Source organism: Corythoichthys intestinalis, chromosome 4, assembly GCF_030265065.1.
Source record: "Corythoichthys intestinalis isolate RoL2023-P3 chromosome 4, ASM3026506v1, whole genome shotgun sequence".
NCBI lineage: Eukaryota > Metazoa > Chordata > Actinopteri > Syngnathiformes > Syngnathidae > Corythoichthys > Corythoichthys intestinalis.
In genome coordinates, this window is record NC_080398.1 from 18,448,457 (window position 1) to 18,469,786 (window position 21,330).

At 44.6% G+C, this 21,330-nt stretch overlaps 1 protein-coding gene across 5 annotated transcripts in view; it reads left to right on the plus strand.

The window, feature by feature from the left end:
- triob (trio Rho guanine nucleotide exchange factor b) overlaps positions 1 to 21,330 on the plus strand; it is a 192,518-nt gene that overhangs the window by 18,957 nt on the left and 152,231 nt on the right. For all 5 annotated transcript variants that reach the window (XR_009063064.1, XR_009063065.1, XM_057835071.1 and 2 more), the window contains exon 2: positions 884 to 937. Coding sequence is in view for 2 of the 5 variants with exons in the window: in XM_057835071.1 (XP_057691054.1) it covers positions 884 to 937 (54 nt within the window). In the remaining 3 variants the exon portion in view is untranslated. The remainder of the gene's footprint in view (positions 1 to 883; positions 938 to 21,330) is intronic.

The following is a 21,330-nucleotide window of genomic DNA, read 5'->3' on the forward strand; positions in this document are numbered from 1 at the left end:
GGAAAGTTAAATATTAAAAAAAACATGCGATTTTGCAGACACACAGAGGAGAAGATTCAAAAGGATCACATTTGTGTTGCCTTTGTGTGTATGAATAAAAGTGTCATTCGTAACAAATCGCAAGCGCCACCGCGGAGGAGAAGAAGAAAAAGCGGGCGGCGCCACTGCGTTCATGTGCGTGCACAAGCAAATGCACAATACAGAGAGCCTGCTCTCGGTTTTATCCCATTTTTCAAAATAATTTATTAGTCCGGCGCAGCGGCCCGACCCGACCCGAACGTGAATGCTTAACATTTTGGGCCCGACCCGACCCGTTCGGGTTTGGGCATAAGATCTAACCTCTAAGAGATAGGACATAACATAACAATGGCTGAAGCGGAGAAAGAGGGAGTGAGAAAGATTATTGATGCACCTAAGACATTGAAAGCAGACATCTGGAGACATTTTGGCTTCTACGAGGTTGGTGGGAAACTTGACCAGAGTTATGCAGTGTGTAAAAAATGAAACATGAGAATAATAATACAAATGGGGAAACCAAATCCAGTCCATCACCGGAATTGCGCAGGGAAGATTTTTGAACGTACTTATATATTTTAAAATGCGCTGAATCAATTCGACTTGTTGCCCTCATCGAATCGTCCATACCCCGCATCGGGATGCATCGCCGCATCGATTATTGTTGACACCACTAGTAATTACGTTTTTTTTTAATTGTATATGAACTCTTTTAGGTTATTATTGTTATTTTTATTTAAGTTGCATTTGGACATTCCGTCCCGTTGATAACTTTTCAACTCAAAATACAGAGTAAATGGCTGTACATGTTTGGTTTTATTCACATTTATTAACTCTGAAGTCTAAATTTGTCCTCTGTCTTTTCCAGATTTCTCACTTCCAAAATGTGAATCTAAACTGGATGGACCTGGTCAGACTTCAGGTAGGATTCACTTATCCCACAGTTTTGGCAGCGCACCATGCAGTTTACATGTTTAGCGTGGAGGACTATTTTAACAGAATTTCCATTCCCTTGTGTCAGTCGCATCAGTGATTACACTAAGGATTACGTGTACTCTAATTGGTTTGACATCAAACCGCATTACTTGTTGCGAGGTAAACTGGGATTATCACAGTTAGGCAAACTTGAGAACTTGATGAATGAATTTCTTAGACGGTTTGTTGCAGCTGGTACAGAATGCTGCAGCCAGAGTCCTCACAAATACAAGGAAGCTGGACCACATTACACCAGTTTTGAAATCGCTACACTGGCTTCCAGTAAGTCAAAGGATAGACTATAAAATACTACTGCTCGTCTACAAAACACTTAATGGCCTTGGACCAAAATACATGCTTGACTTGTTAGAGTCCTATGAGACATCTAGACCCCTAAGGTCGTCTGGAACCGGTCTTCTGCATGTTCCAAGAACAAGAACCAAGCAGGGTGAGGCAGCATTTAGTTATTATGCTCCTCACCTCTGGAACAAGTTACCCGAACGTCTGAAGTATGCCCAAACTGTTAGCTCTTTTAAATCAGGGCTAAAAACGCTTTTGTTTAGCACTGCATATCTATAACTGTCTATATATTTCAATCTACCTGCTTTCTTTTCCTCTTGTTTTTATCTCCATTGCTGATTTCAATTATTATTATTTGTAGTAGTTTTTGTTTTATTTTTATTTTATTTATTTATTTTTATTCTGTGATTAAATGCGATCTTTTGTCTTCGTTTCTACGTTGTGTTGATTTAAATGTGATTTTTATGATCTTCATGTGATGTAAAGCACTTTGAATTGCCTTGTGTTGAATTGTGCTATATAAATAAATTTGCCTTGCCTTGCCTTGTTCGGCCATACCAACCTTTACAGGGAATACATTAAATGCTCGGGTAACATGGCTTCCAGGGAGTTTCACAACAAAAAGCATATTCAATAGGTAGTTTTTAACTTTTTAAAATAAAGTCACTAACACAGATAGAAAATTAAAACAATTCACTTATATTTATGTATATTAAATAGTGTGTTCCTAAAAGATAAAAGTACAGTGGTACCTCGACGTACAATCGCTTCAACACACAATCTTTTCGACATCCGACGTAAAATTGGACTTGCCATTTGTTTCTACATCAGACGACATGCTCGAAATACGACGATTTATGACAGCGCAGCAGTTTTTTTGTTTTTCCGCTAAACAGATGCACGGCCGTGTTAGGTTGTGCGTGAGCAGGAAGGGATCCCAATGCAGACAACTTCTGGCGAGCAGTATTTTATTAGCAATCGCGAGAAGAGCGTGGCGGGTGGAAGTTTGCTTGGCTCGGGGTAGTTGAGCTGACGAGGAAGCTCGGAAGGGAGGCAGGCGTGGAATCCGACGAGGGGCGCGCAGAAAACAGGACCTGGGGCGAAAGCAAGGTAGTCGTGAGCCAGTGAGCAAAGATATCATGTAAGGAATGCGAGATACAACTGACGTGAGTAACAGACGAGTTGATCGGGCGATGTGGTGGTGCGTCCGCTGGGCTTTTAAAGCTGGCTGATGGTAATTGCCCACAGCTGTGGCCGCTCCACCCATCTGACATCAGACCTGTAATCAGGCAAAATCCCCTCACCTGAGGCAGGGCTCAGGAAGGAGGCGCGGAGGCCCTAACAGGACCCCCCCTCCCACGGGCGCCACCTGGCGTCCGACGGAGAGCACCGGGATGGGCGCGGTGGAAATCCCGGATGAGAGCCCGAGACAGCACCCACCGGGATGGGACCCAAGAGCGCTCCTCAGGACCATAGCCCTCCCAGTCGACGAGGTACTGAAGCCCCCGGCCGCGGCGACGGACGTCCAACAGGCGCCGCACCTGGTACGCAGGACCCCCATCGACCGACAGAGGCGGAGGAGGGGGCGGAACAGGGGGGGACAAAGGACATGAAGAAACAGGCTTGACCTGGGAGACGTGGAACGTGGGATGGACGCGGAAATGACGAGGGAGCCTGAGGCGCACGGCTGCAGGGTTCACCACCTTTACAATTTCGTACGGGCCTACAAACCGGGGGGTCAGCTTAGTCGATCCAGTCTTCACAGGCAGGGACTTGGCCGCGAGCCAAACCTTCTGGCCCACGGTGTAAACGGGCGCTGGCATGCGACGGCGGTTGGCCTGGACACACGTTGCTTGCGAAGCCCGTTGGAGCGCCGTGCGAGCCCGTTCCCAGACCCGGGAGCACCGGCTGACGTGAGCTTGGACCGAGGGGACTGCAATGTCTTTTTCCTGTGATGGGAATAACGGCGGCTGATAGCCAAGGGAGCAGAGGAACGGGGACATACCAGATGAGGCGTTCGGGAGGGAGTTGTGGGCATACTCAATCCATGCCAGATTGTCGCTCCAGGAGGCAGGATGGGCCTGCGTGGCGCATCGAAGGGCGGCCTCCAGCTGTTGATTCGTGCGCTCGCATTGCCCATTTGACTGCGGGTGATAGCCGGAGGAAAGACTCACCGAGATGCCCAATGCCGCGCAGAAAGCCCTCCACACCTGGGAGGTGAATTGTGGTCCCCGGTCCGAGACCACATCTGCTGGGATACCATGCAGGCGGAGAACATGGTGAGTGAGCAGATCAGCCGTTTCTGAGGCGGTGGGAAGCTTGCGAAGAGGAACGAAGTGGGCTGCCTTGGAAAACCGATCAACTATTGTGAGGATTGCTGTGTTGCCTTTGGAGGGAGGAAGACCGGTGACAAAGTCCAGGGCGATATGTGACCATGGTCGGCTCGGGATAGGTAGTGGGTGTAGCAGTCCTGCGCTGGGCCGGGTGGTAGTCTTGCTGCGTGCGCAAACCGTGCATGCAAGGACGAACGAGCGGGCGTCTGTCACAAGGGTCGGCCACCAAAACCGCTGTCGCAGCACCGACAACGTCCTCCTAATGCCAGGGTGGCAAAACAAACGAGATGAGTGGGCCCATTCTAATACCTGGGCTCGAAGGTCCGGAGGAACAAAGAGCGTAGACTGTGGCTCCCCACGAGGGTCGGGGTGGTCCCTGAGTGCCTCTTTGACCTTCGCCTCGATCTCCCACTCCATGGCAGCGAGGAAGCAGGTTGGAGGGAGGATGGTTGAGGGTTCCGCCTGAGACTGGCTCTTCTGGAATTGCCGGGACAGGGCATCGGGTTTTGTATTCTTGGAGCCTGGAATGTAGGACAAATTAAAATTGAACCGGCAAAAATACATGGCCCACCTTGCTTGACGCGGATTGAGACGTTTGGCGGACTTGAGATATTCAAGGTTTTTGTGATCGGTGCGCACAAGGAACGGTGAAGACGCTCCTTCCAGGTGATGGCGCCATTCCTCAAGGGCCATCTTCACAGCAAGGAGTTCTCTATCGCCGATGCTGTAGTTACGCTCTGCTGAGGACAACCTGCGGGAAAAATAGGCGCAGGGGTGCACTTTGCCGTCGGCTCTGCGTTGGGACAACACTGCACCCACTCCGACCTCGGAGGCGTCGACCTCCACAATGAACTGAAGTGCTGGGTCGGGATTGACCAGCACAGGAGCCGTGGTGAAACGTGCTTTGAGGTCACGGAAGGCTGCGCCGGCAGCGTCAGACCAGCAAAAAGGCGTAGCTGTGGAGGTGAGGGCCGTGAGAGGAGCAGCAATCCGGCTGTAGTCACGGATGAAGCGACGATAGTAATTCGCAAAGCCCAAGAAGCGCTGGAGCTGTTTCCGGTCGGCAGGAAGTGGCCAATTCATGACCGCCGAGACCTTAGCTGGGTCCATGCGTAGTTGGCCCTTGCCAATGATGTAGCCCAGGAATTTGGTTTCAGGGACGTGGAACTCGCACTTTTCGGCCTTAACAAAGAGCTTGTTCTCCAGTAGACGCTGTAGTACTTGACGGACATGTTCCTGGTGTTCAAGGGGGGTGCGAGAGTAGACCAGGATGTCATCGAGGTAGACCACCACGAACCGATTGATCAAGTTTCCGAGGACATCGTTCACGAGGTTCTGAAAGACGGCGGGGGCGTTGGTGAGACCGAACGGCATAACGAGGTATTCAAAGTGACCCAGGGGGGTGTTGAATGCGGTCTTCCACTCATCCCCCTCTCGGATACGGACGAGATGATAGGCGCTGTGGAGATCAAGTTTGGTGAATATGGTGGCGTCCTGAAGGGGGGTGAACGCAGACTCGAGGAGCGGGAGCGGATATTTGTTCTTCACTGTGATGTCATTCAGCGATCGATAATCAATGCACGGGCGTAAGCCGCCATCTTTTTTCGGCACAAAGAAGAATCCGGCGCCCACCGGGGAAGAGGACGGCCGTATAATGCCGGTTGCCAAGGATTCCTTAATATACTGCTCCATCGCCTCCCTCTCAGGCCGTGAGATCGAAAACAGGCGCCCCCTAGGGAGGACTGCACCTGGGAGGAGGTCAATGGCGCAGTCGTACGGGCGGTGTGGGGGTAGCGAAGCTGCGCGTTCCTTACTGAAAACTTGCCCGAGATCATGATAACACTCTGGGACTGTGGAGAGGTCGGGTGGCTCCACTTCTGGGACAGGGCAGGACGGCATTAGTGACGACAGAAGACAGTGTGCGTGACAATACGAGCTCCAGGCGGTTATCTTGGGGTGTGACCAGTCAATGGAGGGGTTGTGTTTTTTCAGCCAAGGCAGCCCGAGGACAAGAGGAGAGCGAGGGCTCCTGAATACGAGGAAAGGGCTCACCTCCCGATGATTACCGGATACGAGGACGTTGACGGCTTCGGTCTGATGGGTCACCCGGAACAAGACTTGGCCATCCAAGGCAGTGGTCTGTAAAGGGGCAGAGAGAGTCTGCGTCGCCAACCCCAATTGATGAGCCAGCTCCCCGTCGATGAAATTTTCATCTGAGCCGCAGTCCACCAAGGCGGTGATGGTCCGTGACTGGCCCCTACAGGAGAGCGTAACCGGGAGTTGGAGCCGGCGAGAGGGAATGTTGCTCATATGGCTCACGAGTAGCCCCTCTGCTACTGGCGAGCCCGAGTTTCCCGGGCGTATTGGGCAGTTGCGGAGGAAGTGTCCTGCTGTTCCACAGTAGATACATAATTTGTTGTTAAATCTTCGCTCACGTTCACCTGTAGTTAGTCTGGTTCGGCCAAATTGCACAGGCTCCGGGTTGTTGACCGGGGGCGCTCCTCCGTGCACGCGCGCAGCCCTGGGTGACGGACCGGGAGGCGAAAGTGGCCGGGGGAGAGTGACGCGGGCGGGCGGAGCCTCCAGCTGCTCCCGGCGCTGTCTCTGTCGTTCGCGTAGCCGATTGTCCAGCTTGATCGAAAGAGCGACCAAGTGATCAAGCGAGGAAGCTTCTCTTGTGGCTAGTTCATCTTTGAGGGATTCGCTCAGTGCCCGGATGAAAACTTCCTGTAGTGCCTCGTCATTAAATCGGCTTTGCGCCGCCAGCGTTCGGAACTCTATGGCGAACTCTGCAACGCTGCGGGCTCCCTGGCGCACAGACATGAGTCGCTTGGCGGCTTCTTTGCCCCGAACAGGGTGGTCGAAGACCTTTTTCATTTCGTCTGTGAAGCAGGCGTAGGAATTGCACACGGGGGAATTATGCTGCCACACTGAGGAAGCCCACTCCAATGCGGCGTCGCGGAGACAGCTGATCAAATACGCTATCTTCGCCCGGTCATCCCGGTAAGTAGATGGCTGTTGTTCGAACACCAGGCTACATTGCACAAGAAAGGCGCGACAAGTGCCGAGGTTGCCGTCGTACGGGGCCGGTGCGGGGACGTGAGGCTCTCGGCCCGTCGTCGATGACGCCGGGTTGCTTGCGGGTATGTGGCACGGAGGGGTAGCGGCGTGACGTGGGGCTGACTGGGCTAATCGGGCTGGCGGAGGTGGTGTGAGCTGCTCTTGTATGGTTTGGAGTGAATGGGAAATGTCCGTTACCTTATTGAAGAGGAATTCTATGGCTTGGTGGTGGTCGCGGAGTGACGTGGGTGAGTCGGCGGGTTTGTCTGCGGGATCCATAATGGCCCGATCAAACTGTTAGGTTGTGCGTGAGCAGGAAGGGATCCCAATGCAGACAACTTCTGGCGAGCAGTATTTTATTAGCAATCGCGAGAAGAGCGTGGCGGGTGGAAGTTTGCTTGGCTCGGGGTAGTTGAGCTGACGAGGAAGCTCGGAAGGGAGGCAGGCGTGGAATCCGACGAGGGGCGCGCAGAAAACAGGACCTGGGGCGAAAGCAAGGTAGTCGTGAGCCAGTGAGCAAAGATATCATGTAAGGAATGCGAGATACAACTGACGTGAGTAACAGACGAGTTGATCGGGCGATGTGGTGGTGCGTCCGCTGGGCTTTTAAAGCTGGCTGATGGTAATTGCCCACAGCTGTGGCCGCTCCACCCATCTGACATCAGACCTGTAATCAGGCAAAATCCCCTCACCTGAGGCAGGGCTCAGGAAGGAGGCGCGGAGGCCCTAACAGGCCGTAAGAGAACTCAACATGGATTCCAAGAATGTTAGTGCAGGTGGTGAAAAAAAGAAAAAGATGAGGCTTACCATAGACATGAAGATGGAAATGGTAGAAAAATACGAGCGTGGTGTGTGTATCCGTGAACTGGCTCGACAATACGGCCGTAGAATGTCTACGATCTCGACAGTCCTCCTCCAACCTTCGTTCGCCAGTCTTTATAAGTTAAGGTGACAGTTATTATTGTAATAACATCGCCAAACAAATCACCATCTTTGTCAGGTTTATACTCATTTATTTCAGAACTTGTGTAACACAACATGCCTGCCATGCCTTGTCTGCCACAGCTGGACGACAGAAAAATGAGAAGAGAAAGTCAAAAGTCCTCTCTTTTGCACGTCAGCCACGCGATGCGTTCAGGTACACAGCGCAAAACACATCCGCCACATTAGAACCTCATTCGTTACATTATTACAGTATTATTATTATTACTATTCCGATTTTTATTCATAATTTACTTGTTTTGCTATGTGTAATTGCCATTTGTAATGGTACCGCAGTATTTTTTTAAGGATTTAGTGTAGGTTTTCGGGCTGTGGAAGGAATTAATGGAATTATAATTTATTCCTATGGGAAAACCCTGCTCCACATACAACCATTTCGACTTACAAACAAGGTCCTGGAACGAATTAACTTCGTATGTAGAGGTACCACTGTACGTACTTACTTCACTCTCACCCCTTATGTTGGTTACTAGTTGGAAACTAATGCCCAATGCAAAATTTCAGCTGGATCTTTTTTTTTTTTTTAAACGAAAAACATTACTACTCTCTAGCTTTTCATTAGCTATTTCCTCCCGCCTTTGCCTTCACAGTAATAATGGCTGATTGGATTTAGTGAAAGCAGCATTTTTGGGTGCAAACTTCCATTAAAACTTCAGGTTCTAAAGCTTTTTCTTTTACTATCAATACTGGTCTTCCTGAACAAGCAGTTGCAGCAGTATCAGCCAAGAGACGACTACAAGGAGCAGCTTGATCTTGCCATTATCATTCTCAATGGGAAGCCAGCAAGTTAAGTGCACTTGCTACGACCTGGCACCCTTTACCAGACCAGATGGATGGAGATGCGTCTCTAGTTGTTTAAGATATGGATGTTTCAAGACCAGTTTCTCCTGACCAATAAAGCGGGGTCTCCATGACGTGTGTCTTTTGTGTCCAAATCTATATCCCAGCAAGTGTTGCTGTTGTTGATCAACACTTTCTCAAGCAGTTGCTGTCTTTTGAAACCTACAACAATGTTATGTCCAAGGCTACAACTGCAACATTTCAGCGGCATCTTTGATGCCTATCTGAAACTTTGGTTGCCTTGTCCCCGTTTGATGATGGTGTGTCCAATCAAGAGAAGGAAGCGATTGTTTCCGCGCTGACCCAACTTTCACGTCATGGAAACAGAAGACTGAAAGCTACTTTCACTCTTACACAAGTTGAGAACATCCAACTGTATGAATTTGCTGGACCTGGCACAAAGTCATTTTTTTAAATTCTTGGACTGGACTTTCCTGAATTCTTGCAGCATCCACCTAGCGAGTGGCAAAATCCAACATATACATTATACAGCAACTGCTGAAGTCCTAAAGGAGCTTGCAGTCATCAATGATCATGCTGAGCGTGGAGTTGCCCTGATTCAAGACTTCAATTGTCACTTGACAGAGAATGAGGGCCAGCTGCAATTCTTATTGCGAGTGGTAGAAGCACACAGGAAAGGTTTTCCAATTGCTATCAAGTCTAATAATGTAAACTAGTCATTGTCATCAAATTAACCTATGTATTAACCTAAGTGAAACATGTTCATATTGTTATTTTTCATTGCAACCGTTTCTGTATATAACCAAACAAAAGAACTGTGCTTGTGCTACCAGTAAAAATGATCAGAAATGTTTCATTTTTTGGTATTTGCTAAGTTCAGACTGATGTGGATCTCATTTCTAGGGGTGAGACTAAAGAAAATCTGATTTTTTGGGGGGTATAGCTTTGGACCAGCCTAAAATTATATATATGTCTATTAGGGATGTCCCGATCCAGGTTTTTGCACTTCCGATCCGATACCGATACTGGCCGATACCGATACCGACCTATCTGAGCATGTGTTAAAGTTTGAAGTTATTTAGCCTCCTTACTTAGTTGTCAGACTCATGTTGAAAAAGGTTTTAGTACCCTTGATAACAACTAGCCAGCTGAATTAGGTGAGTTTGAATAACACACAACGGTTGGTAACAAGAAACTGACCTGTTTATTAGTGACAAACACAAAACATTATAAATAACAAACAGAAATGGCATAGTCAGTCAGTAAAACGTGCAAATAATATTGTACACTGTCTTAAAAAAGCAAAACACACCAACAACCTCAGTGGAAAATCCCACAAATCCCCCAAGCTATTAGATGCTTTTAATGTTTCGTGCATTAGTTACAAAAATTGTATAAAAAGCCTCTCAGGTTTAAATAAACGACTATTTCAGTATCAAGTTAACATTTTAAAACAGTAAATAAAATACTCAAGTCCCCATTCTGTATCAGCAGCTTTAAACTACATTCAATTCATTTAATTTTGCGAATCAACTGTTAAAGTTGTTAAAATTGCTCCCGTTATTCCATAATTTCCCTTCTGTCTACTTTCGACATGTGAAAGTTTTAAAACTGTTTTGAAGATAGATTCAAGTCAAGATTTTCCCGATTTAGGAGTATTTTAGATAAAAAGTTAATTAGGTTCGCTTGGAAGGTTCACAAAAGCCTACTAGGGAAGTCTCCTGCTTTAAGATGGCGGCCATTTAGTTTTCCATACTTCAATGTTGTTAACGCAGTCGAGTCTGTCATGTAGAATCTGGTTCTATTTACATATGATATCTATTATCTCCAGTAAAACGACGTTGACGTAGTTTGTTGCGGCTGTCAGCAGAAGTCAGGTATTCTTGTGTTTTTTATCCAGCGGCATGAGTTGAGCTAAAGCCGTGAGTTGAGCATTGGCATCTAAGACAAGTTATATTTACTTTGCGCAATGCGTCCCGAAGACCGTGCTGTGTATTAGTTCCGCTTTACTTGACATATTTCAATAATCGGAATTTGGATGTTTGTGAATCGTTCTCGAATCTTCAGCGGCCGAATTGCGTGTTGGATGGTGCGTCTTTACTCACGTGAGATAATGGCTTGTCATCCAGAATGAATTCTTCGGCAATGACTCTTGTTATTCCCTGGGCTTTGGGACTGTCCAGTGCCAGTTTGTCACGCATAGCAAAAGTTTCTGCCAGTGTTAGTTGCGTAGGACCTTTCTTTTTGTCTTCGGTTTTCTTAACATACTCCTCATATTGTTTGTGGTGGTATTTTATGGTAGTATTTCGCTAAATGCTTGATTAGGTTGGTTGCAATAAAACTTCTTACAGCTTTACCACTACGCTTGACTTTATTGTGGCATATGTTGCTCTCTGCCTCTTCGTCTTTGTCCTCCTTTAAGGTGAAATGATCCCACACAGCTGGCATTTTTACCGATAAAGTCTCTCGGTAAATTGGGAGACGGTAATGTAAATGTAGTGTGTTGAAGGTGTGCCGTAAAATGCGGACCGGATTTTAGGGAAACCGAAGCAAAAACTGGAATGGATTATGTAAATCTGTGCGCTGGAAAACCCGGACCGGACATTAAAAAAAAAAATGGATCGGAAGTCTGGATCGGAATTTTTCCCGTGTTCCGATCCGATACCGATGCGCATTTTTTTGCCCATATCAGCGTCCGAGCCGATCCAAATATCGGATCGGGACATCTCCAATGTCTATATATATTTAGGCATGTAACAGTACACTAAAATGCAATTTTGGTTGGTTTTCGATGAAGTGCTCAGTTCGCTTCATCTTTGGTACAAAAAAGGCTGGAAAAATACTTGCTATGCTTTTATTTTTAAAAGTGTAAACTTTAGAACTAGTGTAAATAAATAATAGTGACCCTTTTTGGGTGATATTTTAAATAAAATTACCCTGAGTTCTTAAGTTAAAACAAAGAAAATTGAACAATTATAACATTTTAAAATTATGAATAAATATGCAAAACTCTTAAGCTTCCTTAGCAGCAAGAACCTAAAAATGATAATGTAATTATCTAGGTTTTAACTTGTTTAGTGGAAGAGATTGACTACAGAAAAGACATAGCTGGTTGCAATGACAATATCCAGCCTATTTTCTTAATGTGTAGATTCAACATTCTTTATGGGATTGTGCCATATTAAATGGATTAAAGTATCTGTGTTCCATTGTCGATATAACCTCGGATTTAATCCACCTTCCTTTGTCCATTAGTAAGTTTAACAGGGAAACCAAATGGTGTTCCCCACGCTGCCACCAGTTGTAAAACCTAACCTGCTGGGCGCAGCCTGAGCGTCTGTTATAAGACCGCCGACTGCACCCGGCGGGACGGCCTATCAGTAGTAAAGTAAAAGGGAGCCCTGAGCGTCCGACGCTTAAGGCGTCTGTGCGGAAACTCCTCCAGCTGCTTCCGCACGTAGAGCTTAGCTTGCGCAAATAAAAGACATTTTAGAAAGAAAAAAATGCACAAAGTCAAACTGAAACGGTATGTGAGTGTACCAAACCAAAAATGCAAAACCGAAACAATACATCCACATGAACCGTTACACCCCCTAATATATATATATATATATATATATGTATATGTATATGTGTGTATATACACACACGCACACACACAGTATATGCACTATATAACTTTGTTGACAATGGCAGGAGAGTGGCCAAAGTGTAGACAAAGGTGGCAGACTGCCTATCTATCAGACATCAGTTGTATGTGGTGTCTGTAGCTCAGTGAGGGCCGTGTGGTTTACACAATTTTGTCCTGATGTTTCCAATTGGGTCATCCAGGGATAAACATTTCACAAGACCTTTTTCAACTGACATTCTGGTCTATTATTCCCAGTTACTAGGATGTGAAAGAGGTGTTAATAGGAAGCGATTGGACGTGCCAGCCAAATCCTGTGCTCAGCCTTAGCCCAAAACCTTTCAAATTTCTTTGTCGTAAATGCAGTGAAAAAGAGGTTTGTATCTTCACTTAACTACAGTCCATGAATGGGATTTTCACATTAAATTGAATGTAATGAGATTGCAGCAGAGATGTGGATGTTCTTCCTTTAAGAAAATGGATGGATAGATTTCAGATGTTTAAAGGTTTTTTTTTTTTTTATAGTTTAAAAAAAACATTGGTGAAAATGTGTAAACATTTTCTATCAACCAACATTGTCTTCCTTGAGTTGTCTTTCAAGTCGTGAAAATCTCCACTCACTTACTTTTAAAAAAAAATGTATTTGTGTAAAAATCAAGTTTTACTTGAATTTGTTGGATTATTTCCTTGTATCCAAAACGTAGCAATTAACATTATGACGCTAATTTTTTCTCTCGATTTGAATCCTGCGGCTTTATACCGAAGTGGCTTATTTTTGTATTTTTATTTTTATTCATTTTTTTAAATAATAAACGAGCTTCATGGGTTCTCGTTAAAAAATAAAAAACAAAAAACTTTCATTTACATTTTATTGCACTCCATGGCCCGGTGCGTCATAATGACATTGGGTCAACATTGTGTGCTCAAACGCAAATGCATCCTTAGCTTTGCTTTAGCGGTCCAAAAGCTCTGTTTGTGAGAGGGTGAGCATTTTCCAAGGATGCTTACTTTGAATATTAACGACTTTTGTTTGCGCTGTCCTTTCAAACAAATGAAAAGTTTGACAAACTGCGAAAAGCAGATTGCAAGACATGAAGTCTGCTTTAGCCAGAGACTGAGCTGTACTCTATTGGTTGCGGAGTAGCGTATGGTGAAAGTGTGAGGCAGTTCGACTTTAGGGGTCAACAATATAAATGGCCAGGTGGCCCGGACGTACTTTTAAAACCGTCAGGGCCACCAGAATGCTCCCACCACTGGCCCGGTGGGGCCAGTAAAAATAATGTGTCGATTAAGAAAAAAAAATCTTACTTCATATTAATTCCCAGTTGTTCCGTGTTTTGATGACGTTACGCTATCCCGATCAAAGACAACCTTTACAGTCTATTCAGCAGCCGTTGATCTCTGTGGGGTGTAAACACACCTCTGTCGCTCGCTCCCACATGACCTAATTTACTGCTGCTGATTGATTGTCATTATCTCAGTACCCACCTTATGTTATACGACAAGAAAACATATTTCTGAAACCCCCAGCAACTGGCCAAGCACTGGGGGGGGGGGGGCACTCAAGAAAGAGAGTCACCAGAGGAGTTGAAGGAAATCAAAATACAATATGAAAAGGGACCGAAGGTTTCAGCCCCAATGGCGAGACCGCTGGGATTGGCTCGGCTACGATCAGGCAAAACACGATGTTTACTATGAGGCAGGCCCGGATCTAGGTTTACCCACCAGAGTGGGCACTAAAAAATCTTGAGGGGGCACCCCCAATGCAGGCTTTTTTTAAACCTCTGCATTTCTCCGGGCTTGGGACCGGCGCAAGTCGGACACTGGCTTGTTGAAGCTGCATTAATTTTTGGGGGGTTTATTTATTTATTTTTTTCATCTAGCTACTTATTCTCGTAGTCGGCGTGATGTCACGATGACGTCATCTCGCATAGCAACCTGTCGCCATTTTGAAATGGGGACACGCACAGGTGAACATCCGTAGACAAACGTTGTATGAAATTCATATATTTCAGCTGTGTTTTGTTTTTTGTTGTTTTTTTTTTTTTTTGATAAAAACGTCTTAAGCATGACTTATTATTATCATGAGTCACTGCCGACAGACGCGAGGAGGCGATACAACTTAAAATTAGCGTTGAGGGCGTGCAAATCTGCCCATACAAAGTCGCAGCTGATAGCTGGATAAACAATCCAAAGGAATTGCCTGCAGTGGAGTTCGGAAACATCTACAGCTACCTCATAAAGTCACCCAGTAAGTTGACCTTTAGCAATTACGTGGAATATGTACTGTGTGAAATTAAGAAAACTGGTAGTATATACGGAGTGATTATTTCTGCCGTAACCAGTAATTCGCCTCCAAGTGTTATTTAGCCGTGAACACGTCATGGCAAAATAACCAATTGCCACCATGCCAATAATATACCGATTGACCGATCAAAGCAGTTCACGGCAAAAGAAAAATAACGCTTTGCGAGTTGTCGGTTACGGTAATAATAACCACTGCCTATTGTAATGAATCCTAGCAGCTAATTGGGGCAAAAAATAAAAATCGATTGAAGTTTACTCACCAGTAATAAAATGTCGGCTGCAAACGTAAATGTGCCTGGATTTAGGTTCCCACTGGCGAGAATGGTCCACAGAACAGTCTTCTTTTACTGTTCCTCGATTGATTGCTTTCAGCCATTTGCTTGTCCTTCTCACGAGGAAGAATGAAGAACTTCAAATGCGGCTCCAAGCTCCCCGATCTTTTAGTCATTCCAACGGAAAAAAAGACCGCAAAAAAGACAAAAGTTCAACGCGTTTGTACCACAATGCACGGCAGAGAAACTGCTTGTGACTTGTGTTTTGCCCCCATTTCAATATGGCGACGCCTTGTTGTGGCCGGTGATGTCATTAACGCCCGGATGTCTGACTGCGAGAATGTGTCTGAAGGAGAGAAAGAAAGCGCGCGGATGACAGACGAGGTTGGAAAAACAGCTTGTTTTGGTGATTGCTTGTTCAGCGTGGTTACGGCCAACAGAAACCGTTAATCCTGCAATAAAAAAGGTAGGCGAGACCAACTCTCCGTGCGTTCTCTATATCCAGTGCGATGCTACAATAGATATTCCCGACATTTTGATTGGGTGGGCAAGGCAAGACTCACGTCTGGGTGGGCCGTGCCCACCCCGGCCCCCCCATACATCCGGCCCCGCTATGAGGTGTGCAGCTCAATGGCCACATATGCAGACAAGTAAATTTGAGAATGAGTATGAAACCTTTAGTATGAACATAACGTGATAGTTCAGTTTAGCTTAAAAATCATGAGCCATAATTGCCTTAGTCATCTCTTTGTCTTGCCATGACAACTGAGCCGGGGAAGACTTCCAGAGGGCAGTAAGGGGAAAACATGAAAGCTTTGCCCAGCCTCGGGGCTCTACCGCGGGCCCGCCTCTCCATGGAGCTCCTAAGAAAAAAATGTTTTTTTGGTGTGTGTTTTTCCCGAAAACATTAAAATATGTGTAAGTGTTCAGTGTATTCGATTTGTGTTTATTCATGCTTCTGTTTGGGTCATTAGTGTTCCAGGTTGGTGCAAGTTGAAAACGCGTAGATGCTGACGGCACACAGAAATAATCAAAATTATAAACATCATTTTAGCGCAACAACTCCCTGATCGTGTGACCAATAGACTCAAAATCTCTGTGGGATAACAGCACTCCACTGGCTGCATGAGTTCGGCTATGCCTCTTGTTGGTGCATTATATATGATTTTAGATTGGAGCAGGGGTGTTGTTGAAATGTTGAAAGAGCCATATTGGACCAAAAAACAAATATGTCTGGAGCCGCAAAAAATTAAAAGTAGGGCTGTCAAACGATTACAAATTTTAATCGAGTTAATTACAGCTTAAAAATTAATTAATCGTAATTAATCGCAATTAATCGCAATTCAAACCATCTATAAAATGTGCCATATTTTTCTGTAAATTATTGTTGGAATGGAAAGATAAGACAAGATGGATATATACATTCAACATATGGTACATAAGGACTGTATTTGTTTATTATAACAATAAATCAACATTATTAACATTCTGTTAAAGTGATCCATGGATAGAAAGACTTGTAGTTCTTAAAAGATGAATATTAGTACAAGTTATAGAAATGTCATATTAAAACGCCTCTTAATGTTTTCGTTTTAATAAAATTTGTAAAATTTTCAATCAAAAAATAAACTAGTAGCCCTATTCTGTCCTCAATGTGTGTGAGTACACAAATTGACAGATAGCGAACATAAGTTCCAAAAAGAAATCAGACAGTGTGGCAAAGTTGCATGGGCTTTACTGAAGTCATCTCTTTTTGACAGGAGCACATTTCTTGTATTTTTGTAAAACTGAAAATAACAAGGCAATGTGTCAATAACTTGCATAAATCACAAAATAACATAAAATGTACACACACGTGTCCATTTGAGCAGTAGCACTAGCCAATTAGCTCACAAGCATCTAACAATGTAACTGCATTTCACCATATATGTGAACAAATTCAAATACACATAATCAATAACTATCTAATGCTCATGAATATAAACAAAGGAGGAATATAACTCACCAGCGATGCATGTATTAGACACAAACAGTGTGATGGGGCTATGAGAACTGCCATTGAATACTGGATGCGGACATTAGCTGGTGTGAATAGCACTGTCTATTAAGGCCGAGTTATACTTCCGCGTCAGACCTACGCCGTCAAGGAAGAATCGAGTTACGACCCTACGCCGTAGCCTGACGCGCACCTCTCGATTTTTCTAACCTTCGCGTCGCGTAGACGCGTTGACGTAGCGAAAACGGACTGTGATTGGTCCGCTCAGACTGTTGTTTCCGGGCGAAAATACCGCCATTGTAGAATAGAATCAAACATTATTTTCTACACGCAAAAATGCACCAAGCCGATGGGAGTATCATCGAAGAGCAAGTCTCGCCAAGAAATTATTATTGTGACTGCCAAATGGCAAGGTCGGCGATCGAAAAAATAAATAAATGGAAGAACCACCGAGACGTGGGTGGTCGGAATCGAGTGGCCACACGAAGCGGTGACACAGTCGGCCAAAAACTGCCAACTTTTTATCACTTTATGTCGTTTTTTTTGTTGGTGCACTTCATCATTTACTGTGTACATATGTTTCAAGTATATGAAGAATAAAGCACAGATTTGGTGTCAAAAGAGTTGTTTTGATCTTTAATTTTCAATAACAGACAGTTCACACACACAATACATCATCACTGATTGAGAGTGCCTCGGTGCTTTTTATGATAACCTTAAAATCAAGCCTCCCAACGCAGTTTGGGAAGTTCCCTAGACGCCAGAAATCTGCTATGGCTTCCCACTGGTTGTAGGACACGGCAAACAAATCAGGCTGGAGGGCTTTGCAGACCTTGAACGCAGTGCTCGACGCCAGTTTGAAGCTAGCCGCCACAGCTAGCTCTCTCCACCCGAGTCTAAAACTCTCTAAGTGCGGCATCAAAAGTCGGCCAGACCGCCTCGAAACCGTGTTCTGCGTCGCCTGCCCCTCAACATTTGTATGTTCAATATTTATTCAGTGTTGATGAGCAGAATATTTACTTTCAAGAGTTCCATCTTGCATTGTTTATTTTTTCTCCGACTAGCGGAAGTAGTCAACAATCATGCCCCAAAACCGTACAAACATAACGCCACATCCCTCTAGTGGCTTGGCGGTGAATTACAGAGCAACGCGTTCCCTCACCGCAGAACTATCGAATGTCGAATGATGCCGTAGTCGCTACGCCGTCACCGCAACGCGGGAGTATAACTCAGGCTTTAGTGTGAGTTCGCGTCGACATATAATCACGTCAGAAAAGCGCGCCGAAACCCAAATAATCAGCTGCACTGAATTGGCAGCAGAGGGCGACATTACGCCAAATAACATATGCAAGTCACACCCAAGCGCCAGCAGAGGGCGGAAAAACTCCATAAAACACAATTAACAAGTTGGCCTTTCACTGTACTGACATTTAAATCTGTCTGAGCGGGCCTAGTGCGTTAATTGCGTCAAATATTTTAACGTGATTAATTTAAAAAATTAATTAACGCCCGTTAACGCGATAATTTTGACAGCCCTAATTAAAAGCCTTAAATAACCCTAATAATGAAGGCAACACATGCTTGTAATTACAGTGGGGCAAATAAATATTTAGTCAACCACTAATTGTGCAAGTTCTCCCACTTGAAAACATTAGAGAGGCCTGTAATTGTCAACATGGTTAAACCTCAACCATGAGAGACAGAATGTGGAAAAAACCCTAGAAAATCACATTGTTTGATTTTTAAATAGTTTATTTGCAAATCATGGTGAAAAATACCGGCATTTGGTCAATACCAAAAGTTCATCTCAATACTTTGTTATGTACCCTTTTTTGGCAATAACGGAGGCCAAACGTTTTCTGTAACTTCACAAGCTTTTCACACACTGTTGCTGGTATTTTGGCCCATTCCTCCTTGCAGATCTCCTCTAGAGCAGTGATGTTTTGGGGCTGTCGTTGGGCAACACGGACTTTCAACTCCCACCGCAGATTTTCTATGGGGTTGAGAGACCTGGAGACTGGCTAGGCCACTCCAGGACCTTGAAATGCTTCTTACGAAGCCACTCCTTTGTTGCCCTGGCTGTGTGTTTGGGATCATTGTCATGCTGACAGACCCAGCCACGTCTCATCTTCAATGCCCTTGCTGATGGAGGAGATTTTCACTCAAAATCTCTCGATACATGGCCAGCCACGTCTCATCTTCAATGCCCTTGCTGATGGAAGGAGATTTTCACTCAAAATCTCTCGATACATGGCCCCATTCATTCTTTCCTTCACACAGATCAGTCGTCCTGGTCCCTTTGCAGAAAAACAGCCCCAAAGCACGATGTTTCCACCCCCATGCTTCACAGTGGGTATGGTGCAATTCAGTATTCTTTTTCCTCCAAACAAGAGAACCTGTGTTTCTATCAAAAAGTTCTATTTTGCTTTCATCTGACCATAACACATTCCCCCAGTCCTCTTCTGGATCATCCAAATGCTCTCTAGCGAACACAGACGGACCTGGACGTGTACTTTCTTCATCAGGGGGACACGTCTGGCAGTGCAGGATTTGAGTCCCTGGCAGCGCATTGTGTTACTGTGGTCCCAGCTCTCTGTAGGTCATTCACTAGGTCCCCCCGTGTGGTTCTGGGATTTTTGCTCCCTGTTCTTGTTATCATTTTGACGCCACGGGGTGAGGAGGGAGCTGAAGGTCTGTGTTGCCCAACGACAGCCCCAAAACATCACTGCTCTAGAGGAGATCTGTATGGAGGAATGGGCCAAAATACCAGCACTTGACAGTGACGTTTCGTTATTTTCGCTATATTTTTGGCCGAAGAGTCGAAATACTCTCCCATGAAATGCCTGCTTAAAAATAGTCCGGTTGTTCTTGAATGCGTTCGCTGAAACGTGCCTATTTAAAAATGCGTATGTAAAGTGATTGATGATATCGCACACAGAGAGTGTTATTAACAAATGCTAAAGTAATATGAAAGAGCAAATGTGTGCACACACATCTGTCGCTCTCGAAAGTGGGCCGAAAAATGTGGGGCTTTCGGCCCTTGGTACATATTGAGGAGAGACTCCTGATGCTGTAGTCTCCCGTCTTTCAGTAGTAGAAAATTTCCTCATATAAATCGTCCATGGTTATAGAAAAAAAGAACCCAACAGTTCGTGCAAGTGGTTTTGTGACCGACGTTTCATTTTTAAACAGGTTTTTTTAGAGAGAATTTCAAATCTTCGGCCAATAATATAACGAGAATAACGAATGTCACTGTCAAGCGCAGGCCCCCCCGATGGGATCGCGAGGGCGAGTGGAGAGTTGTCTATAATAGCCACAGAAATGTTGAAATTTAATATTTATTCGACACATTCTTACAGGATTGGAAAACATTAAGAATGTTTGTGTCATTTTTGTCCCTCTACAGAAACCATATCAAAACGAAAAATATATTTCCCTCAACCATTTTTTTCCATTTTCAAAGATTTTTGAAAATGCTCCAGGGAGCCACTGGGGTAGCGCTAAAGAGCCACATGCAGCTCTCAAAATACGGTTGCTGAGCCCCGGATTAGGGCTAGGATTATTTGCACTAGATTCATGTTTTTGCATGGTTTTGTTACACTTTTCAATAAATGTATCGCGAAAAATAAATGTTATTCATGTTATTCAAGCAAATTGTTCTTTTTCGTGATTATTGCGATCAATAACTGACGCGTTGACCTGGGCCAGTGGTTTTGATAGTGGGGCCAGTGACCTTCAAAAGAACGGGCCAATGGCTAATTTCCCTTAATGTACCCCTGCACTTTCTGTTGGAGCTCAACTATGTCTCTGTACTGTGCCCTGATAATTTAATGTTTTTCTATTGATCTTTTTTTATGTGGCACTTTGTGTCTGGTCGCCGTTTTGTTTCCTTTTAAGGATTTGACAGAATCTTCACTGGATACTTCCTGTTTTTCAGTCCAAACCGTGCAGGCTTGTTTGCCCGCGGTGTTTTTCAAAACACTGTTGTTTTCATGATTTTGTGAGTGTCCTCTAAGGCACTGACTGATGGTCTTTAAACACAGGGAAGCACCTTGCTTGTGTGGGTTTGTTATTAAAGACAGCATTTCCTGTTGGATAATAACAGAAAATAATACATTTAACTTGATTTAGAGATTATTTATTGTTACGCTTTCAGATTGGTCACGCACCAGAAAACAAGACATTGTCATCCATTGTTTGAGCTGGTATTGTTTTGTTTTTTTCAGTAACAGTGAGGAGGGCCTTGGGTCAAACTTCTGTTTCCTGTTGGTGCTGCACATCATTATAAGTGTTACATAAATAACGTAAGCAGTGACAACTTAATTCGGCATTTTAAAGATGTTTTTGACCAAGTTGTTGGGGTGTTTAAATTTAATAACCAAAAAGATGCCAAGATAATCAAACTGACACTGTGAAAGGATGGCAATTTTTTATAATTACAATTTTGATTTGTACTTCAAATTGGGATGTTTATAATTTCAGTTACATTATTTAGCTTCCGAAGGGCAACATATCGTAGCATATAAGTACAGTAGGTGTACGTAATGTTAAAGCAAGTGAATTTCTACTTTTTAGTGCATTACCTATGCACTTTCATCATGTTTTTTAGTTTGTTTAAAGGTTGTAGTTTAAATCCATTGG